Source organism: Gymnoscopelus microlampas (genome assembly GCF_963454915.1).
Source record: "Gymnoscopelus microlampas genome assembly, chromosome: 4".
NCBI classification, from domain to species: domain Eukaryota; kingdom Metazoa; phylum Chordata; class Actinopteri; order Myctophiformes; family Myctophidae; genus Gymnoscopelus; species Gymnoscopelus microlampas.
The window spans coordinates 24,805,109-24,824,494 of NC_139941.1; the positions used below are offsets into that span (position 1 = coordinate 24,805,109).

Here is a 19,386-nt window from a genome sequence, read left to right on the forward strand (position 1 = left end):
CACACACACACACACACACACACACACACACACACACACACACACACACACACACACACACACACACACACACACACACACACACACACACACACACACACACACACACACACACAGAGAGAGATGTTGCTTTGTAAACACTGCCTTAGCAAGGGTACAATGCACAGCTTAAATTGACAAGGATGATGTTAATCATCAAGAGCAGAAAGCAGTGTTATAAAAAAGTATTTATTTAGTTGTTGTTTTTTTTCGAGGTGGGAGTGACAGCAGGTGTTTAAAAGCTTAGTAGTTTCCAGACATATTTGAGATGATTACTTATGTTATTGTTTGTTACATATTGAAAGCAGTTGCCTTCTGTGGATCTAATCAGTTCGGCAATGCATTCTACTTCCAGATTCCTGTACCCAAGTGAGAACAGATTCTTTTTTCTTTTTTTTACTTGCCATTGTGAACCTTTGTCTCCATCTAATGGATAAAGTGGTGGATTACGTGCAGTTTAAATGTATTTTAACAATGATTGAATAACAAACAAAACAAAAAAAAACTGCTTCAGAAAAGAGACCGGCCATACTTTTCAATAACAAAAGTATTTTATTAACAATGTAAAATGACTTATAGCTTTTATCAGCTTTGACTACAATATCTTCACCATGCCCTAAACATTAATCACAATCAGTAATAAGCAAGACCCATGCTGCCTACCGTCTGTCTGCACTGATTGCACCAGACAAAGGGAGGCTCTCCCTGCTTATATGGCAACCGAACAGATTCTTTGCCAACTAACCCAAAATCTGAAAGTAATTCATATAGCGCATCGCGTAAAGAGTATGTGTATATACAAGTCTAACATCTCCATTTATAGATAGATATCGTGTGCAAAGAAGTTTTCTTTTTCGAGTATTGTATCATATATTCCTCTTTGAAGCAGGAAAGTAAAAGTTGGGTACAGGTATTTGGTTCATGGAAGACTAAATTAATTTAAGTACATTAAGAAGAGAAACGGCAAGAAACGGAAAACATAGACCATAATACACAACAAACATACTCTGCACAGTTCTGCCAACTCGGTGTGGACAGACAAAGTTGTAACTTTGCCATTGCAAGTGCCACCCATAAGTATTTGGATGGGGTCTATTAATAAGTTATTACAGTTATTATTTTCTGACACAAACAAACAATTATCTTTGCCTTGTTTTACATGAATCCTCAACTCACTCACTCAGCAATCATGTTTTGTGGAAGTAATCGAACATTGACAGTATTTCAAATGACCTCTCATTCCCGCTTACATTGGACAAGCAAGGTATCTGACTTCATTTACCAAAAAAGGGAAAATTCGTTGCAAAATATTTTAAAATATATGTCCGTGACTATTGTTTTCATTAAATTGCAATTACAATTCTTCTTTGTATTACAAAATAAAATTATAAAATGGGCAGCTTTTAAAAAAAAGAGAAAGAGACAATTTATTTGAAAATGGCAGTAATAGATTGGTGGGAGACACAAGTGGTGAAGAACAGTGGGTAATGGTGTGTTTGTTTCCGCCTCCCACCGAAGGAAGGCGGGGCCCCTTAGCTGGTTACCAGGCAACAGAGCCCAAAGAACCGCCTCTTCCTCTGTCGGACCAGCGGGTAGGGGGTCAGGTTCAGTAAGCTGCTGTCATCTGGGCAAGAGCACAGATAGGGGAGCCAAGTTAGCCATTCCTGTCGCTTAACTACAGGGTACACACTGAAAACCTCTGTGTTAATGTATCCATTTACAGGTCCATTTGGTTACATTTGTACACTCTCAGAGTTGAATTAACCCTCCGAATTTTACAGTGTATAGATCACGTTCAAAAAGTGCTACATGTACTGTATGGATTGCATCTACAGGTAGGGATCCCGCACCCAAAAAGTGCTACAGGTCACAAGTTCTTGTTAGCACTTTTCATTGGTTCAATATTTATAAAACCCACAGACACACTTAAGCACTTCCACTTTCACTTAAAACTATTTCAATTATTGCAAAAATAGCCGATTTACAGGCTTGGAGCTATTTTTGCTACTTTTGTGTGACACTGTATCGTTATGTAGGGCATTAACTCTCTCAGTGCCAAGCCACGAGTTATCCCGAGTTTTTTCTGAATGCCCTCAGTGCCAGAACGAGTTAAAAAAATATAAAAATAATATATATATATATAAAAAATAAAATAAAATAAAAAATAAAATAAAATTGTATGACCATATTCTTTTATTTCATTGGCACTGTTAAAAACATAAAAAGTTGAAATATGGAGATACAAGGTTTCTGGCCGACAGCATCAAAAAAAGTGCAAGATGTATGGGTCACATGCAAAAAGTCCTACCTTGGTTCTTCAGTGGTAAAGGCATCGTCTCCCTGAGATTACTGAGAAGGTTCTTCATTTCTCTCATATCCCTGGCCAAAGACAGATCATATGTTTCACTTTACTGTACAATAATTACCACAAATCATCACACCCACTCTCCCGCACAAACTGTATGCAATGTATCTGCACTACCACTACTTATATTATTTTAACCATATTGTCCTCAAAAGAGAGCAAATAATACACACACACACACACACACACACACACACACACACACACACACACACACACACACACACACACACACACACACACATATATATATTGTATGTAGGGTTTGCAGTCATGGCTAATTTGCAACCCCAGTCCCTGGACATCCCATGGCATAAGTGTGCACACATGCATTCATTTCACATGCACACATGCATGCAAATACTTAACACGCACATGCAATTTCACCTCTTTACCCACCTTTCTATGTTGTCTATGTCAGTGGCCACCTGCCAGCAGAGCTGAGGACAGTCCGTCGGGGTAGAGGATGTGTCCTCCAGGATGGGGATTTCTGAGCTCTCTTCTGTCTTACTGTCAATCCTGGGAGGCCCGCAGGACTCCTTACCTAGACCACACATGAAAAACACAATGGTTCAAACTCATGAATTACCAATTTTCAACCAAAGAAATTGCAACATTTATTGAGCAACAGGGTTGTGCTACGAAGTATAATGTCTGGAGAGAGACAGTAAATTCGCAGAGAGAGTGGGTGAATGACATGCAGCAAATGGTCCAGCTGGCTGGGAATCAAACTGAGGACTCACTCATCAGAGCATTTTGTACCCATGTGGTATGCGCCTATAACCTCACTTGACTTGACTTCACAATACAGCCTCCATTTGGACTCGCTCAGACAGTAGAGGTGCCCGCACCTCTGCGTGTTGGAATCAGTGGCTGCTAGGGGTGGGATCATCCAATCACCTGCCAAGTAGCTTGGGACCGCCCCTTCATCGATTGTGCTACCGAGGTCCCAGATGGAAGTAGCCTGTGAAACAAATGTGACGCAAGCTTCTTCCATCTGGCAGAGTCAGATTAATGCGCCTATGCAGTGGTGGAAAGTAACTAAGTACATGTACTTAAGTACTGTACTTAGGTACAATTTTGAGTAACTTTTTACTTTACTAGAGTCATTTGCAATACTTTTACTTCTACTCCACTACATCTCAGATGCAAATATTGTACTTTTACAATTATTTGAAAACTTTAGTTACTAGTTACTTTGCACGTGTCACGATCCGCTCCCCGGACCGTGGACTGACTTTATTATTTAGCCATTGTCTGACCTTAATTGGTATTGGACTCTTTTGGACCCTCCTTCTGTTGTATTGTTCTCGGTTCTCCTTGTACTGTTATTTTGTAGTGATGTCCAAGTGTTTCCTGTTTAGCCTAGTTAGTGTTTCCTGTCTTGTCTCACCTCCCTTTGATTAGTTATGTTCTCCACCTGTGTCCTGTTGTGCCCCAGCCAATCCCTGTGTTAATTGTCCTTGTTCTCACCTGTATCTAGCTAGTCCTTGTCTATTTATATGCCCCTCTGTTTCCAGTCTGTGTTGATTCATTATTGTTGTCACAGTGTTCTGTCGGTTACCTAGCCTTGCCTTGTGTTCCCTGTTTAGTTAATAAAACCCCTGCATCTGATCCGTTCTGTCTCCGCGTCACTGTCTGCGCTTGGGTCCTACAACTCCCTGCCTCGCACCGTGACAGCACGGGAGCAGTATGGGTTAGCACCCCAGGCTGTGTCTTCCGTGAGGAAGAAGCCCAACAAACCCACGGTGAGGCCTTTAGGAGGGCCATTCAAGCAATCCGCAAGTGGAGCCTGCAGTACCACCACGGCCCAAGGAACCATCACGCCAGAAGGAAATGTTTGGATCGGGCGGTGCACCGGATCTGGCGCAGTGCTCAGGTCCTGGACCTGGTGAGACGAAGGAGGAGCCCGGCCAGGAGACAACCCACAGAGCCTAGTCCCTCCACATGCCAGAGCCTCCCCGAGTCCCGGCAGAGTACTTCCGGAGAAGCGGACTGAGTGGCCCTGTCTTTCCCTATAGGACTGACCGTGGGTGCTACTGGGATGTAAGTCGGGGCTTGATCAACCCTGGCTGGGTCACCTGGGCGAGGGTGTATGTTGTATGTTGCGAGACCCGAAACACCCGATGATCCCAGGCTACAACACTGATGATACGTCCCAGTTGCATCCATGTGATGTTTTTCTTTATTTGCAGATATAAATTACTATATTATAAAACATACATTAACCAATTTCGCCCTATTTTATACCTAGGCTATTTGAAAATAGCCGATCTACAAGCTCACAACGCGTCGCATCGCGACACGTTGTGAGCTTGTAGATCTGCTATTATCAAACATTAGTACTTTTACTTTTGGTACTTTAAGTATATTTTGATGCCAATACTTTGGTACTTTTACTCAAGTAACATTTTGAACACAGGCCTTTTACTTGTAACAGAGTATTTTTATATAGAGTATTATATGTGCTATTGCTACTTTTACTAAGTAAAATATCTGAGTACTTCTTCAACCACTGCACCTATGCGCCCTAACCTCTCGGGTTAGCTCGGGACGCCCCACTGTTATGTTTTAACCCTCCATGAGTGTTTTCAGTGCCCCATGGTAATTGGGGGGTGGAGTGGAGATTGGAGGAGTGGCGTGGAGTCCAGAGTCACACTGTGGAGTCCGGACTCACACCTGGACTCCATTCCTCAATTAACCAGCCAGCATGAAAGCCTGGGAGAAGCTCCGCTTCAGCCCTTTTTGCCATCCGCCACGTCCTTGTGCTGAATCCTTCCTTTTTGTAGCTATAGCATTCATTCTCGTTTACTGTGGCTGTGTGCCATATCTTATCCTTGGTGCTTAAGGTAGCTTTAAAACTGTGTTTAAAGTGAAGACCAGGGAAGCTTGTTAGGGGTGTGCTGCCATTTATTTTCATTACCATTAGGACTCTGTTTATGCTTAGTTAGGGAGGTTAGATTGTTATTTTTGTTTGGGTTGATGTAGTTTAGTTTCATTCCTCTCCAGGTAGGGTGGAGGTTTTGTTTGTTGTGTTAGCCTAGGCCTCCCCGAAGATACATGCCTTCCCTTTTTGTCTCCTATTCAATTTATGTAATCCTAACTTTAGCTGGTAATAAATGTACACCGTTTTCCGTTTGTGGTATTTTACATGTGTTACACCTCTAGACTACTTTAAGGTCGTAATACCCACATTTTGAGCCTAAAGCCTGATTTCTGCCTGATTTAGAGAATTCGAGTTTGTATCACAAGGGCAGACACTGCATAGAGATGGGCAGTATTTGAAAGGTATGTATTTTGTATTTGGCTGGGACGGAAAATATGAGATGTCATAGATACTTTCAGATCTTGTATTTTCTGTCGAATTGACACAGTCCAGACACTTACACAGGTTTATACACAGGAATAAAAAAAATAATCAAATAAAACACAATGTGAGATGTCACTTCAGTTCCGCCTCTGATTGCCACCCACATTCAATCACAAATGAGAGGCAGAGTAGGAGGGGTCTTGAGACAGACTTCATATCACCTTGCCTCAAGCCTTGTTCCCAGCCTTTACTCATCTCCGAGGAGAAAAGCCTGGTCACGACTTAATGCAGACAGTGTCTATAGGGGCAGGACTTCCGTCGTATGTATTTCCCCCGGAAACTCTCTTTTTAGACCAATCACAACACTTGCTTTGTAAAGCCTCAACCTAATTTCCTTGGGCGGAAGTCCTGGTCAGTATCCTGGTGTCAGTATCCTGGTGTCAGTATCATGGTGTCAGTATAATGGTCAGAATCCTGGTGTCAGTATCCTGGTCAATATCCTGGTCAGTATCCTGGTCAGAATCCTGGTGTCAGTATCCTGGTCAATATCCTGGTCAGTATCCTGGTCAGAATCCTGGTGTCAGTATCCTGGTCAATATCCTGGTCAGTATCCTGGTCAATATCCTGGTCAGTATCCTGGTGTCAGTATCTTTACCATTGCAATGGTGTTTTAGCATGTTTTAAGCAACAACAACAAAACATTGTATAGAATGCTGTATTTTAGCAACAATTTATTTTTTCACCGTCCTGCCCTACACTGGTTGCATGTCTGGCACTTCATGGCCTGGTGCATGTTTACATTATGGAGTTATTAACTCCTCTACGAGCCTGTGTGCAGCAGCCTAAGGTCCACAGGCAGGAACCTGCTAGTTGTTCCTGAGTCGAGGCTGAAGTACCTTTGCAGCCAGGGCTCCTTAACTCTGGAACAACCTGCCTAAGAAGCCCAGGCTCACTAACTTTGTGGAAAGGCCTTTCCACAAAATGTAGAAATGTTATTGATTGTTTGATTCTCTTAAAAAAAAAGCATCCTTGGCCCCTTCCTATGTTTGAACCCCCCCATAACCCCCAGTGCCACCCACACTCCCCATCTTCCAAGCAGCTCCTACCTGTAAGGCCCCCCACACCCCCTACCTTTCCTGTGAAGCTGCAGGGAGCCCAGCAGACAGACCGATTTGAGCATCTCAGTGATGTACATCTCCAGGCAGCACTGCAGCTGGATGAAGAGCCGGCAGATCTCCGGGTGGATCTCCCCATCCTCTGGCCTGTAGTGACACAGACACTGATAACTGACCATATGGAATATCATGAACCAAGAACATAATATGTCAGACTTTAAAGATATAGATTGTAGGTTAGTATCCTGACCTCGAAAGACATTGCCTGCAGTGCAGATGACATATTGTTGACTCTGTATTTAATGTTTTTGTTTAGGTTTGGTTTATGGCTGCAACCATAATTTAACTCGCCTATAGTAGTATTTTCTTAATGCTACTTAATGTTATATGAAAGATTACTGGAATTGTATGTACGGTAGGATAAACTAGAAAAAGGGCGCTTTGCGGAACACATATCTTCGTCAGGCTGGGTTTCCTAGCCAGGGCTCTGTAAGTTGTGGGTTAAACTACACTAGGTCCAGTGCAGATGTACACAAGATTGATAGTCATCGTTGTTTTGAGCAATTAAATAGCAAAATAAGACAATTGGCTGAAGTTAGAAGACCCAAAACTATTGATACTGCAATGATTGCATAAATATGCTTGAATGTTCTCTCACTCTCTCTCTCTCTCTCTCTCTCTCTCTCTCTCTCTCTCTCTCTCTCTCACCAAAAACAATCAGAAATGTTGTTTACTTCTGATCGCTAGGTTTTTAAGAAGCCACTGCAGAACCGACCAAAACATATGCACGTGAATCCCAACATTGAAAGGAAAAGCTAAAGCTGATCATATTCCGAGGGTGTGATAGATCACCGAGGAAAGTGGCACAGACGAAAGGTGAGACATTTGCACCTGGTGAAAATATTTCTCAGACATTAACACTGTTACATTTTCCACCACAGACAGCAGACTGTCCTTTATACTATCGTTGTTTGGTCACAGTGCTCCCTGCTACTGTATCTAAAGTACAGCTGTCATCAATGCCATCCTGCTTATCAGCTTTCCTCTGGCACATTGGAGAGGCCCTGAATCACTCAACCCATTCAGACACACTGGTTTTATTTGATTAAAGGGGAGTGATCTGTGCTGGCTAATTCAAGCTCTATGTCTGTCTAGTGCTGGAGACAGACATGGAAATGGCCTGGAGAACTTTCAGAGAAGAGGGTTTAAGGATGCGTCTGTGATGATTATGACAATGATGTTGATGCTGTTATCAGTGGGAACTTAGAGTTCTTGGTAATGGTATCACACCAACTCCATTTCTATTACAGCTGCAGGAAGTTCAAGTACAGCACTATAATGGACAGTACTTACAGTCTTGGAGAGGACCTGATATAATTGCATCTAATTGTTTAATTATAGGGCACATTTCTGGAAAGGAGCAGTGAAGAGCATAAAAAGGCCTTTGTATTACAGTAGTGCAACACTGAAGGAAGGCTATATACAAATAAACTGCCGTGATTCACTTAAGATTCTAACAGGAAGGCTATTTTGAGCCTTGTGATAAAAAGAAACTGAGATGAGTTTGCGCCTGTTCCTGCCTGTATGATTCATGTCCATAAAAGACAAGAAGAGTGTTCCATGCATGTTGCCTGGCTCACGGCATGGGTGAGAACAGCTTGTCACGGATGTGTGGCTCAGAAACTCCTCTGCATGGGATGCAAAGATTTCATCATGCGTGTAACAGCCACTGAAGGATACACATTCTAAAATCACTTAAAGAGGATTAATTATTGAATCAATGAGGAGGTTATAGAGCAAGGTACACTCTAATTAGTATACTGAAAGAAACACATACAGACAGGGGACATCAATAGTGCAATCTATCTCGTAATGAAACATACTGTTTATATGTATATAATGTAATATTTTTTGTACTGATATAATAATGTTGATGTTGCACCAATAATATCTTAACTTCACGTCCTCCATAAAGACCTGGCTGAATAGTAGCTGGACCTAACCATCAATTAGTTGAGTTGTAACAGGTACCTTTGCAGTTCTCTTGTTGTTCTTTGCTATTTTACTTGTCTATAGTACAGTATGTCAAAATTGTATGAATGTACCTATTATGAATCATACATAATGTCTCTGCTACCCAAAAGCACTTGGCACTCAGTTTACACATACATTTGCACTCAAAGGATCACAATTGCTCTTGATCTTTTTTACTCTTTTGTTGAAAGATATGTACAAATATAGGGTCAGGTAATATGTAAATGCACATTTTGCCACACAAAAAACTCCAATCAATCAAAACTCTATGTATTTCTGTTTTGGCTTTATTTGAGTCTCGTTAAATTTGTGGGTGCCTTATCAGCTGATACTGTATTATTGCCCTTGTTGGATGCTCTTCTTCATTTGGTACCAGTATAGAATACATACTGGGATAAGTGCAGGCAACAAGCGACTGTAATCAAATACCACTGTATAGCCTATCATAGCAGCAAAGCATCAGTTTCTGATTCAGAAGTGCAATAAGTAACCTAATGACCATCCTATATTTCTGTAAATTATCAAAGACACACCATTGAATGCGGAACAGTATGCTATAGTTTCCATATTTCCATAATAATGCAGATAGAGACCTTTGTGTTACAGCTAATGTGCAAATCCGAGTGTTCGAATGACGTTGGCCAATGTCTCTGAAATGTATTGCAACAGCCCACAAATGCAGAAGCTAAATTAATCACAAATATTTCAACCTCAAAATATATGTGCGTTAATCTGTCTGCTTTTAGGATTACAGCCTTGATATGTGAGAGGCGGAAATTCAACACAGGCTTCTCCATTTGGCCGCGGCAGGGCGTTTATCCCTTTCAGAACCACGGACAGCGCCAAGCAGTAAGTATGTTGAGTATAGGCCAGTGGTTCTCAAACTTTTTCATGTCAAGGACCCCAAAAATGATATGCCTATTTGGCCGCGGACCCCCATCTCAAAATATGTTGTTCCAGGGACCCCCCCAGGAGCAAAGATTTGAGTTACAAATTTGAGTTCACTTTAAAAACATTTATACATTCAAAGGTTTGCACACATTTTCACGATTTTTCAAAAATAGCAGATCTACAAGCTCATAGCCAGCACTCGGTGGCGCAGAAGATCTGCTATTTTTGAATAGCCAAAGTATAAAAGGTTTAAGTGGTTAAAAAGATTGTGATGCTAAACACATTTGGCTGAACCCCCCAAGGACCCCTTGGGGTCCCAGGACCCCACTTTGAGAATCAATAGTACAGGCTACCTTAACCACTCACCCCGATATCACGGAGAGGCTCTGGTGTGCTGCTCTGGCCATTTCGCATCCTTTAGTTCGGGTCTTGAGCATTTCGGCCCGTAGCGCGGGACAATCGACTGTGATCTCGCCAATGGAGATGACCAACTCACGGTACAGGGCCACAAGCGTATTGAACTCTTGAACAATCTGCGATTCAATGAGGAAAATTGTCCCAAAATCAATTCATTCAGAGATGACTCAAAAGCAATAAAAGAAGACGTTTACAAAATGCAATAGGGAACTTTTGCTTGAGCAGTGCCTCCTGATAAGAATCCATTGCAGTGGAGAAGCCTAAACACGGCCTATATTGAGTTATCAACGTGAAAATGCTGAGCAGTAGCCTACTTCTAGACTATGATACCTCATATTTTCAGTTGTTCTCCGAGGGGACAAAATGGTATATGTCACTGCAGGTACATACAGTAGGCTAATAGACTGCAAAGTATCATGTTTTGCCTGCACTAGGCTGTAATCAGCGATCCTGCACATGAACCTATATATCATAACCTATATACAAAGATTAACCAAGATCCAAAAAAGACAATCACTATTATGACATAATGCATGTTCAACAGAGCATCTTCTTCAATTTCTTTCTTTCTTTCTTCCCTTCTTTCTTTTTTTCGACCCGTTATGCTAAGTTTGGTTGTTTGCACAGCTTCGGATCCATCGATTGGGACGAAGATCTCGCTCATTTTGTGCAACTCCAGCATTGCATTTTGCTGTCCTCGTAATAGTAGGCTATGAACTCTGATGTGGCGTTCGTCACTGTAAGTAGCCAATAGGCTGCATTATGGACCTTTCTGCAAACATCTGTCAAAACAGATACAGCCCTGCATGAAAGTCTGCAATTCAGACAGTTTTGGAGATAATTTCCAAATCATAGCAGCCGTGTTCAACACCCCAATCATGCAAATCCCACGCTCACTCTGCACACTAAGGATCAATCTGGCTTCACTGCAACAAAACGCAATGCAAAAAAAAACAGATAAGTAGCATTATGACATTTTATATCATTTTTCGTATTTTTAAACAATCCGTCTGCATGAACACACACGGGATAGTCCAGTCGATCGCCCTGGTTAGAACAAAGGAAGGGTGGGAGAATAACAGAGTAGTGCTGATGATCTGAGGCAGTGGTTCTCAACCTGTGGGTCGGGCCCCCCAGGGGGGTCCCCACATGATTTGAAGGGGGGCCCCCAGATGACAGTGAAGTAATAATTTAAGGACCTTTAAGATAAAAAAAAAAGACCATTACTGCATCAAAAGTAATCAGCAAGCTATAGCCTACTATAAAAACTAGTCAGAGAGGATTGTGAAAATAGCTGATCTACAAAACGTCTCGCAAAGCAAGGCGTTGTGAGCTTGTAGATCTGCTATTTTCACAACATTCATCTGTGGAACCGACCGAGTCAAACTAAATGTAATGCCTCAACTCATCAACTCAAATATGTTTTTTTTTTGGGGGGGGGGGGGGGGGGGGGTGGTCCCCAGTTCAAAATATGACTCTTTTGAGGGGATCGAGGCCTGAAATGGTTGAGAACCACTGAAGATTGTGAGGCACCATGCAGGCATCGAACATGTCGCAATAAACCTACCATTCTGCAGTCGGCCACGGCGCGCTGGGCTTTGCGGGTACTCTCGGTGCTCTCTCTCCTCTCCGGGTCTCGGTAGGGTGGCTTGCCGATCTGGAAGATGTTGTTCCCGGCGGATCTGGGGCGGTTCTTGCGCCCATTCGGTGCAGAACTCATGCATACACATACACTAATAAAACAGCTCTAATACAGAACGTTTTCCCCCCCTCTCTCTCCTAAACTCCACCACCACCTCTGTCTCTGTCTTATCGCCGTGTATGTGTCCTATTGAAACGCTCGCCCCAAAACACAGTCGCCCCGGGGCAAATCCGGCGGTATTCTTCACCTGGTATTCCTAAACGTAACCTCAGTAAACGATGCCTAAAACCTAACCTTATTCCTAAACGTAACCTCAGTAAAACTATGCCTAACCCTAAACTTATTTCTAACCTTATCCCGAGTAAAACAAATAGGCTACAAGAATACAAGAACCGCTGGTCCGCGAAGAAGAATGGGGGTGAGCGTGTTTTGGGGCGAGTTTTCCGGTTACCGTCCTATTCCCTCGTCCTTTTAACACTCAATTCACCTTTTCGGTGAATTCAGCTTCTCTGATTATTGCTATCGCCCTGTCTGCTCCCTCACGTTGTCCTCCTGTGGTCGAAGAAACCGATCTTTCCGCAGATATAAGCCTCAGCAGCGCAGAAGTGCCGGATGAGCGCCTGCAACAACTCCTCTCCGCATTGCCTCGACAGACTGCGAGTCACCTTCAGTCTTTCACACCCAGCCCAGGAGTCCAGCTAGCTGAGGAGGTGTCTCTCCTCCTGACGCACCGATGCCTTTGTCGGAATGATATTATCACGGATGTTCGCCAAATGCAACCATGTTTTATGATTGCGCTTTTCCATTAAGCACCAATAAGACGACTGAGTGATAACGGTCTGTTAAATCACTGCTATGCAGCCAATTTGCCTACGCAAACACTCCAGCAAAAAAAAAAAAATACCGTCGCCAATGTCACCGTTGATGAAAAAATTACATTTCGTTCATCATGTTCTCCGCAAAAGGAAAGCAGGTGATTGATTGATTATCCGATGTGCCGATTTGGTTCCTGATGTCTGATTCTTTTTTTTTCTTCGAGTGTCTCCAATCGACTAGGCTGTAGATCTAACCTTGGCGAGTCACAATGAGACGAGGATAGTTGCTACAGGCCTGACGTGGCGCGGTAGCTGGCAACACTGCGCACCCATAGGACACGAATACTAATAGGTACGTACGACCCCCGCCCAGAGCCGTCGGAGCTACAAAAATCGCGAGGAATGCTGTAAGTTATATTCCCCCCACAATTTAAATGGGACAGAGTCTATCTTTGAGCAGTGGTTCTCAACCTGGGGCCGTGGGTTGGGACCCCCCTGGTCCCCACATGATTTTTTGGGGGGTCCCCAGATGACAGTGACAATTTAAGGACTTTTAAGACCCTTTTAATAGGCTACCTAAAAAAAGAAGAAGAAAAATACCAACGCCACATCAAAAGTAATCAACAAACTATTTACTATAAAAACTGGTCAAACATTGGCCAAATTGTCAAATAATATAAAAAAGAGGCAACATTTTTGAAAACAATCCACAAGCTCACAATGCCTCATAATGCAAGACATTGTGAGCTTGTAGATCTGCTATTTTCACAATATTTATCTGTGGAACCGAGTCAAACTAAATGTAATGCCTCAACTCCTACAATTCCAAGTGCTTGTCAGGGTGGGGGTCCCCATCAAATATGATTATTAGAGCGTCATACAGCAACCTTACCTTTTTTCTTTTGGTCATTTTTAAAACCCCTACTCAATTGAACATCCTAAACTTCATGTAGCATGGCTTTATAATATTTTTTTTAAATGTATTTATTTTAAATGTAATCTTCTACAAAGTTGAAGTTGTTTGTCTGGTTGTGGGTCTTGGCCATGTCTGACATCACAGTAGAGTAGGCTACTGACCATGGACATGCCCTACATATCAATTTCACATATGAAGAAGAAGACCCAAGGTCTGCTGGGAAGAGAAGTTCATTTGGTCTTTTACAAAGCCAATTGTCCTCTTTCTTCTTGTAGGCTATGTTATCTGAATATAAGTCTATAATATATTATTCATGCATAACATCAGATTTTTTCATATGCCTAACTCCTGAGTATTCTTTAATATGTGTTCAGTCTAACAAAAACATGCTAATGAGTTTTCTTATGCTGTTACATGCTCTAAAAATAATTCCGAGATCTGAATCCAATGGACGTTTTCAGCTTTGGCAGCCGTTCCTTGCTTAACTTGGCCACACTGCATAGGTAGATATTTTCAATAAATTAGGAGTCCATTGTGCCGTGTACAGTGCATTATTATTTAATTATTGTACTTGCAAAGGAGGTCAGAGAAAATCCATTTACAAAAGTGCTTCAGACACACATTTGTGTCACCCAGGCGTATGCATGTGCACACAGGCACACGCGCGCACGCACACACACACACACACACACACACACACACACACACACACACACACACACACACACACACACACACACACACACACACACACACACACACACACACACACACACACACACACACAGTCTGAGAGTGTTACTTTAACTCTGAAGTCTGAATGACTCATGGATTTAGAGTTTTGGTTTTGTCCTCCTGGAAAAGATGACCCCAACATATTACTATCCTCTGGTTTTATTAGCAATATACACAGTATATGACACAAGTGACTGTAATTTTACTGTAAATAGATTTTTACTCCAAAATGGGAAACCACAGCGAATAGGCCTAAACACAACAAACACAACAAATCTAGGTGTCATAGCAGCTATAACAAAGTGAAACATAGGAACAGGTAAGAGACAAGAGACAATAAAAACAAAAATGTGTAGGTCTCTGAATGAATGGGTTGACATATGTAGGCCTACAGTCTATCAATTCAAGTATAAATGTACATTCTGTAAGCGGTGATAATGAATGTGTCATACTGTTTGGCCAATTGCTATATGAATGGATATTACGTACAGACTATCAACAGAATTACAGTGTCAACATGCTTCAACAGTGTGTTTCTGGGTAGTCTATATACAGTGAATATATGAATGAATATTAGACAGTCTGTCAACAGCCTGTCAAATATGAATACATGAGTGATATAAGTAAGTCGCTCATGTCCATGTGCAAGTGTGAAAGAATCAAAGCTAGAGGCAGTAATAAACAGACAGTGCCAGAGTCAAAGCTGGAGTGAGTAATAAACCAAAATAACAGGCAGTGCTAGAGTCAAAGCTGAATTCAATAATAAACCAAAAGACCAGACATTTCCAGAGTCAAAGCTGGATTCAATAATAAACCAAGAGAACAGCTAGTGCCAGAATCAAAGCTGGATTAAATATTAAACCATAAGAACTGCTAGTGCCAGAGTCAAATCCGGAGTCAGTAATAAACAAAAAGAACAGAGAGTCTGTGTCAGAGTCAAAGCCTAGACATCCAAAGAACAGACAGTGTGAGAGTCAAAGCAGGAGCGGTGCAGGTCTTCTATATGGCCTCTCACTGGCCACCACAGTGGCGAGAGAGGCCACGATAACGCTGGCCACAATAGGTTCACAGGCTAGCTTCAAAAGCAAAGGGATTGGATGTGATCTTAGGAGGGGTGCTGAAGGTATATGAGATACTGATAGTGAAGAGTGGATGTGGGTTCAGGTAACCTGGGTTTGACCTGAGATGTGATGGAGTAGGGTGTCATTACCTTTGAGAGAAGAAACACAGATACTGATATGCGGTAGCCTATAATGCAAATGAAACAGTCCAACCTCACTCTCACCTCACCTCACCTTTTGTTATCTTTGGCTTTCCAGTTCACATGCCATGAGATTGTCACCACCAAAGACCTAGAGGATGATTCTGAATAAAACAGATTGTAGGCAAACACATCAACAGTATTCAGGTCTGATTTTATAATATAATATAATATAATAATGGAGTTTATAAGTCTAATAAGACAGATGGTATACAATAGTGTGAAGTGAAAGGATCTGTGTGTGTTTGTGTGCGTGCGTGCGTGCGTGAGAAAGAGAAAGAGAAAGAGAAAGAGAAAGAGAAAGAGAAAGAGAAAGAGAGTGAGCGAGCACATCATGCTAGGTGAGGTCCTTTGCCACATTGAGGTGGACTTCTGGACTGCAATGCTGGAGCCTACTCATGCTGAGGTGGTACTTTTGAATTCAGGTTATTGGTCTAGCTTTGCACTCTCAATGTTTTATTCATGTTTTTATTCATTTAGTAGATTCTAGTTACAATAAACTCTGTTCTCTAAATTAAGCATAGGTAACCTGACCCTGCCAGAGGTGGCGGTCAGGTTAAAGCATAGGTACTCTGGCTTGAAAACTATATTTTGATATTTTCATTTTGGATATTAACATTATCTGATAAACTTTATTCTTCCCTCAATATAAATGATATAATATAAACACTATTTAACGTTACCTATTGCCTTCTATGTGACCTTTTTTACCACCTGGATGCGAACATGGATTTCCTGCATGGGATGAAAGGGCTAAGAGAGATTTTAGGCTTCTAGTCTAAATTCCATCTGCATCTTCCTTTAGTTCACTTTCCATGATAATGGGTAAGCTAGTAACATTGAAGTCATTGAATGCTCAATTCTCCCTAGGGAAAAGATGCATATAACATGTTCATTAGCTCTACTCAGAGGGTAGACAGAAAGGGCACAGGACCTTTCCACCATTCTTATAAACCACTAGTCTACTCAGATCATCAGAGGCCTGACAACCTGTAAATGAGGTGACAGTATGGGCCTCATCATGGTGTCCAGAAGTCCTTTGGTGACCAGTGACATGATTTATTCATTCATTAATGATTAATGATGATTAATGATTTCTTGGATTTTTCCAGCAGCTACTGTATAGAGAGAGGTGTCCGTGAAACATTGGAGGGAGAGGCATGGCAGAGGTAAGAGTGGAGGGCAGGATACTCCGCAGTTCTATTTTCTCTATTTAAATAATAATAATAATAATAGGGATGCCAGAGTTAAAAGAGTAGAGAGAGGGAATAGGGAGAGTAGTAGGGGGGCGAAGGGGGTTGTCAAATGCGAGTAAAGAGGGACAAGTGGCTTAGGTGAGCATTATGTGAGCGGAAAGCGACCTGATTGGAGGTGGCTTGGAGGTATGGTCCTGCTCCTTAATTTCTGCTAGGAGCTCCATTTATCATCATCATCAGTGGCTCAGGGTGTAAGATGTAGGGCAGCCACTTCAGAATCTGAAGGTTCCTGGTTCGATCCCCGGCTCTCCCTGTGTTAGTGTCCTTCAGCAAGACAATTAACCCCTAACTGCACCCGATGAATAGGTTCGTGCCTTGCATGGTTTCCTCTGCAGTCGGTGTGTGAACTCTGAATATAATGCACATCGTAAAGTGCTTCGGTTAAAGGCGCTATATAAATGCACCACTTATTTAGCAAATCAATGTAAAATGGAACTCTAAAAAATAAAAAGGTTGATACTGTAATACAGAAATAATTTATTGACAATGAACTTACTATTGCTTGATGTAGGACGATGTAGGACAGTTATACATGGAATAACATACCGAAAGTTGATGATGGTTAATTTCTTCTGCAGAAACATTTGGAAGGGAACCAGGAGACCTGGTACTGCCAGACCCCTACTAGTGGTTGAGATCTGGATGGCTTCGCATGACGTGTGTGCAGAGGAAAAGAGGGACAGACCGACCGACCGACCGACCGACCGACAAAGCCTCATGTAGGCCGACTCCCTGGGTCTGGCAAAAATATTTATATTGCTATTTTTACAGATATTTAAAAGAGAACAAATAACCACCAGGAGGCAAGCCCTACCTCCCTCTATCTGTCTGTGCTGCAATGTTTTTGGGCTTATTGTCTGTGCATGAAAAGGCATTGGAGCAATGTGTGACAGGGTCAAAGCAGGGGGTGAAACCATTTTGTAACATTTTTTATTGATGATGAAAAACCTGTATTATGCACTTAAAAACATCATTCTCTTAAATGTATTTCTGCACTGCATGTTTTATGGTTGACAATGTATTTCCCCCCGGTCCCCGAGCCACTTGACATTGGACTCCCCTATAGGCTGCGTGACATTGACCTTGTGACTCCAGACGGCCAATGTCCCCAGGTCACGCTGGTGGCAGAGCAAATGAGGGCGGAGTAGGGTGTGGCCGCCACAAATACAAAAGTAGGCGCGGGCCATTCGAACAGGAGAGAGACAGGCACACAGGGGCAGTGTGGAAGTGACAGCCAGAAGGGACGGTTGTGCACAGGAGGAGCAGACATACCACGGAGCAGAGGTGGAGAATACAGCGATCGCGGCACGTACCAAGGCACCAGCAGCGGACGGTGAGCAGACGGCGCAGTAGCAGCAGAGACGGGGAGGACAGACAGACGAACCCAGGAACGGAGGAGAGGTCCAGTTGGCGATAACGTTGCGCGCTTCATACACTCATAGCCAGACACCTGTCTGGCTTGCGAGTAAGTGTTCTTCTATGCAACGTTACCTTTACAAACCCACGGTCCTAAACCCCATATGTGAAATATACCTGAACAGATGAACTGGTTCTAGTTTCTATGATTGCAGGCAATACGCACGAAGACAAGAAGAGACAGTGATTCTTGGCCTAAACCCCCGCTCCAGTTAAACCCCATACAAGGACATTCCCACCTTTTGCATTGAACCGTGATGAGTATATGATATAGCATTTGAATTGGCACTTGGCACTTTACTGCTTCAGTAATAGTTGGCACTTTAACGCTAAATTCATTATTTATTTGCTATAGGTTGCACAAGCCCTGTTTGTTTTAAGTATTTTGTGATTGTCTGTATTCCTGTATTTTAGTTAGTTAGTGGGCGCATTAGGAGGTTGAGGGTTTTAGTGTAGTGTTATATTGTGTTTATGTTTTTCAGTTTTAAGGCTTATAGATGCCAATGTTTTAGCTTAATAAAATCCGTTACCTTTTTATACAAACCTGTGTCCGTCCAATTCTCTTGTGGGATGTTGCAAAGTGTTGTTCTTACCTGGGCAAAACTGAACCTGTGAATAGCCTAAGACATTGTTATAGAGGACCCTACCTCTTAAATAAAAGGGTGGCGTAGTCTTGCAGTAGAATCACCATTATTATCCTCACAATAATTACGCACCCCGCACTTTATTGTGCACTCTATATTTTATTGTTGTGAGCTTAAATGTGGATGATAAATTACTTATTGGAAAAGGTCAGCATTCTGAAAAGAAGTGGCAAAGTTACATGTGACAGCCTGGCCACCGTCACATATTTGGCGTAGCGCGGCAGGACTGGGTAGAGAACAACACAAACAAATCCCTAAGAGAAATTGTACTGATATTTTGCTGTTTTGCTGCTTTTTGTTTTTGTTTTTGGGAAAAGTAATGATGATGATGCCAGTGTATCCAGGGGCCCCGTGGTTACCCAAATTTTCGGGCACAGAAGGTGAGGAGAAATATAGAGATTGGAAAGAACAGATTAAAGGATTATTGGGCACTCAAGAATTGACGGAAGAGAAAAAAGTTGCTTTTGTAGTGCAAACCCTTACGGAAGAAGCTAAACGACAAATTAGTGTGATTGACAGGGAAGACCGAA

At 42.2% G+C, this 19,386-nt stretch overlaps 1 protein-coding gene across 1 annotated transcript; it reads right to left on the minus strand.

Annotated features, from left to right (window-relative positions):
* Positions 1–1,571: 1,571 nt before the first annotated feature.
* On the minus strand, positions 1,572–11,924 carry rgs7bpa (regulator of G protein signaling 7 binding protein a; the record flags this gene model as incomplete). Its single annotated transcript, XM_084054559.1, has 6 exons — positions 11,739–11,924; positions 10,121–10,287; positions 6,846–6,976; positions 2,804–2,948; positions 2,348–2,418; positions 1,572–1,663 (listed from the first exon to the last, which is right to left on the minus strand). Exons 1-6 carry the CDS (start codon positions 11,889–11,891, stop codon positions 1,572–1,574), a joined length of 759 nt encoding a protein of 252 aa, XP_083910685.1. The 5' UTR covers positions 11,892–11,924.
* Between the last annotated feature and the right edge of the window lie 7,462 nt (positions 11,925–19,386).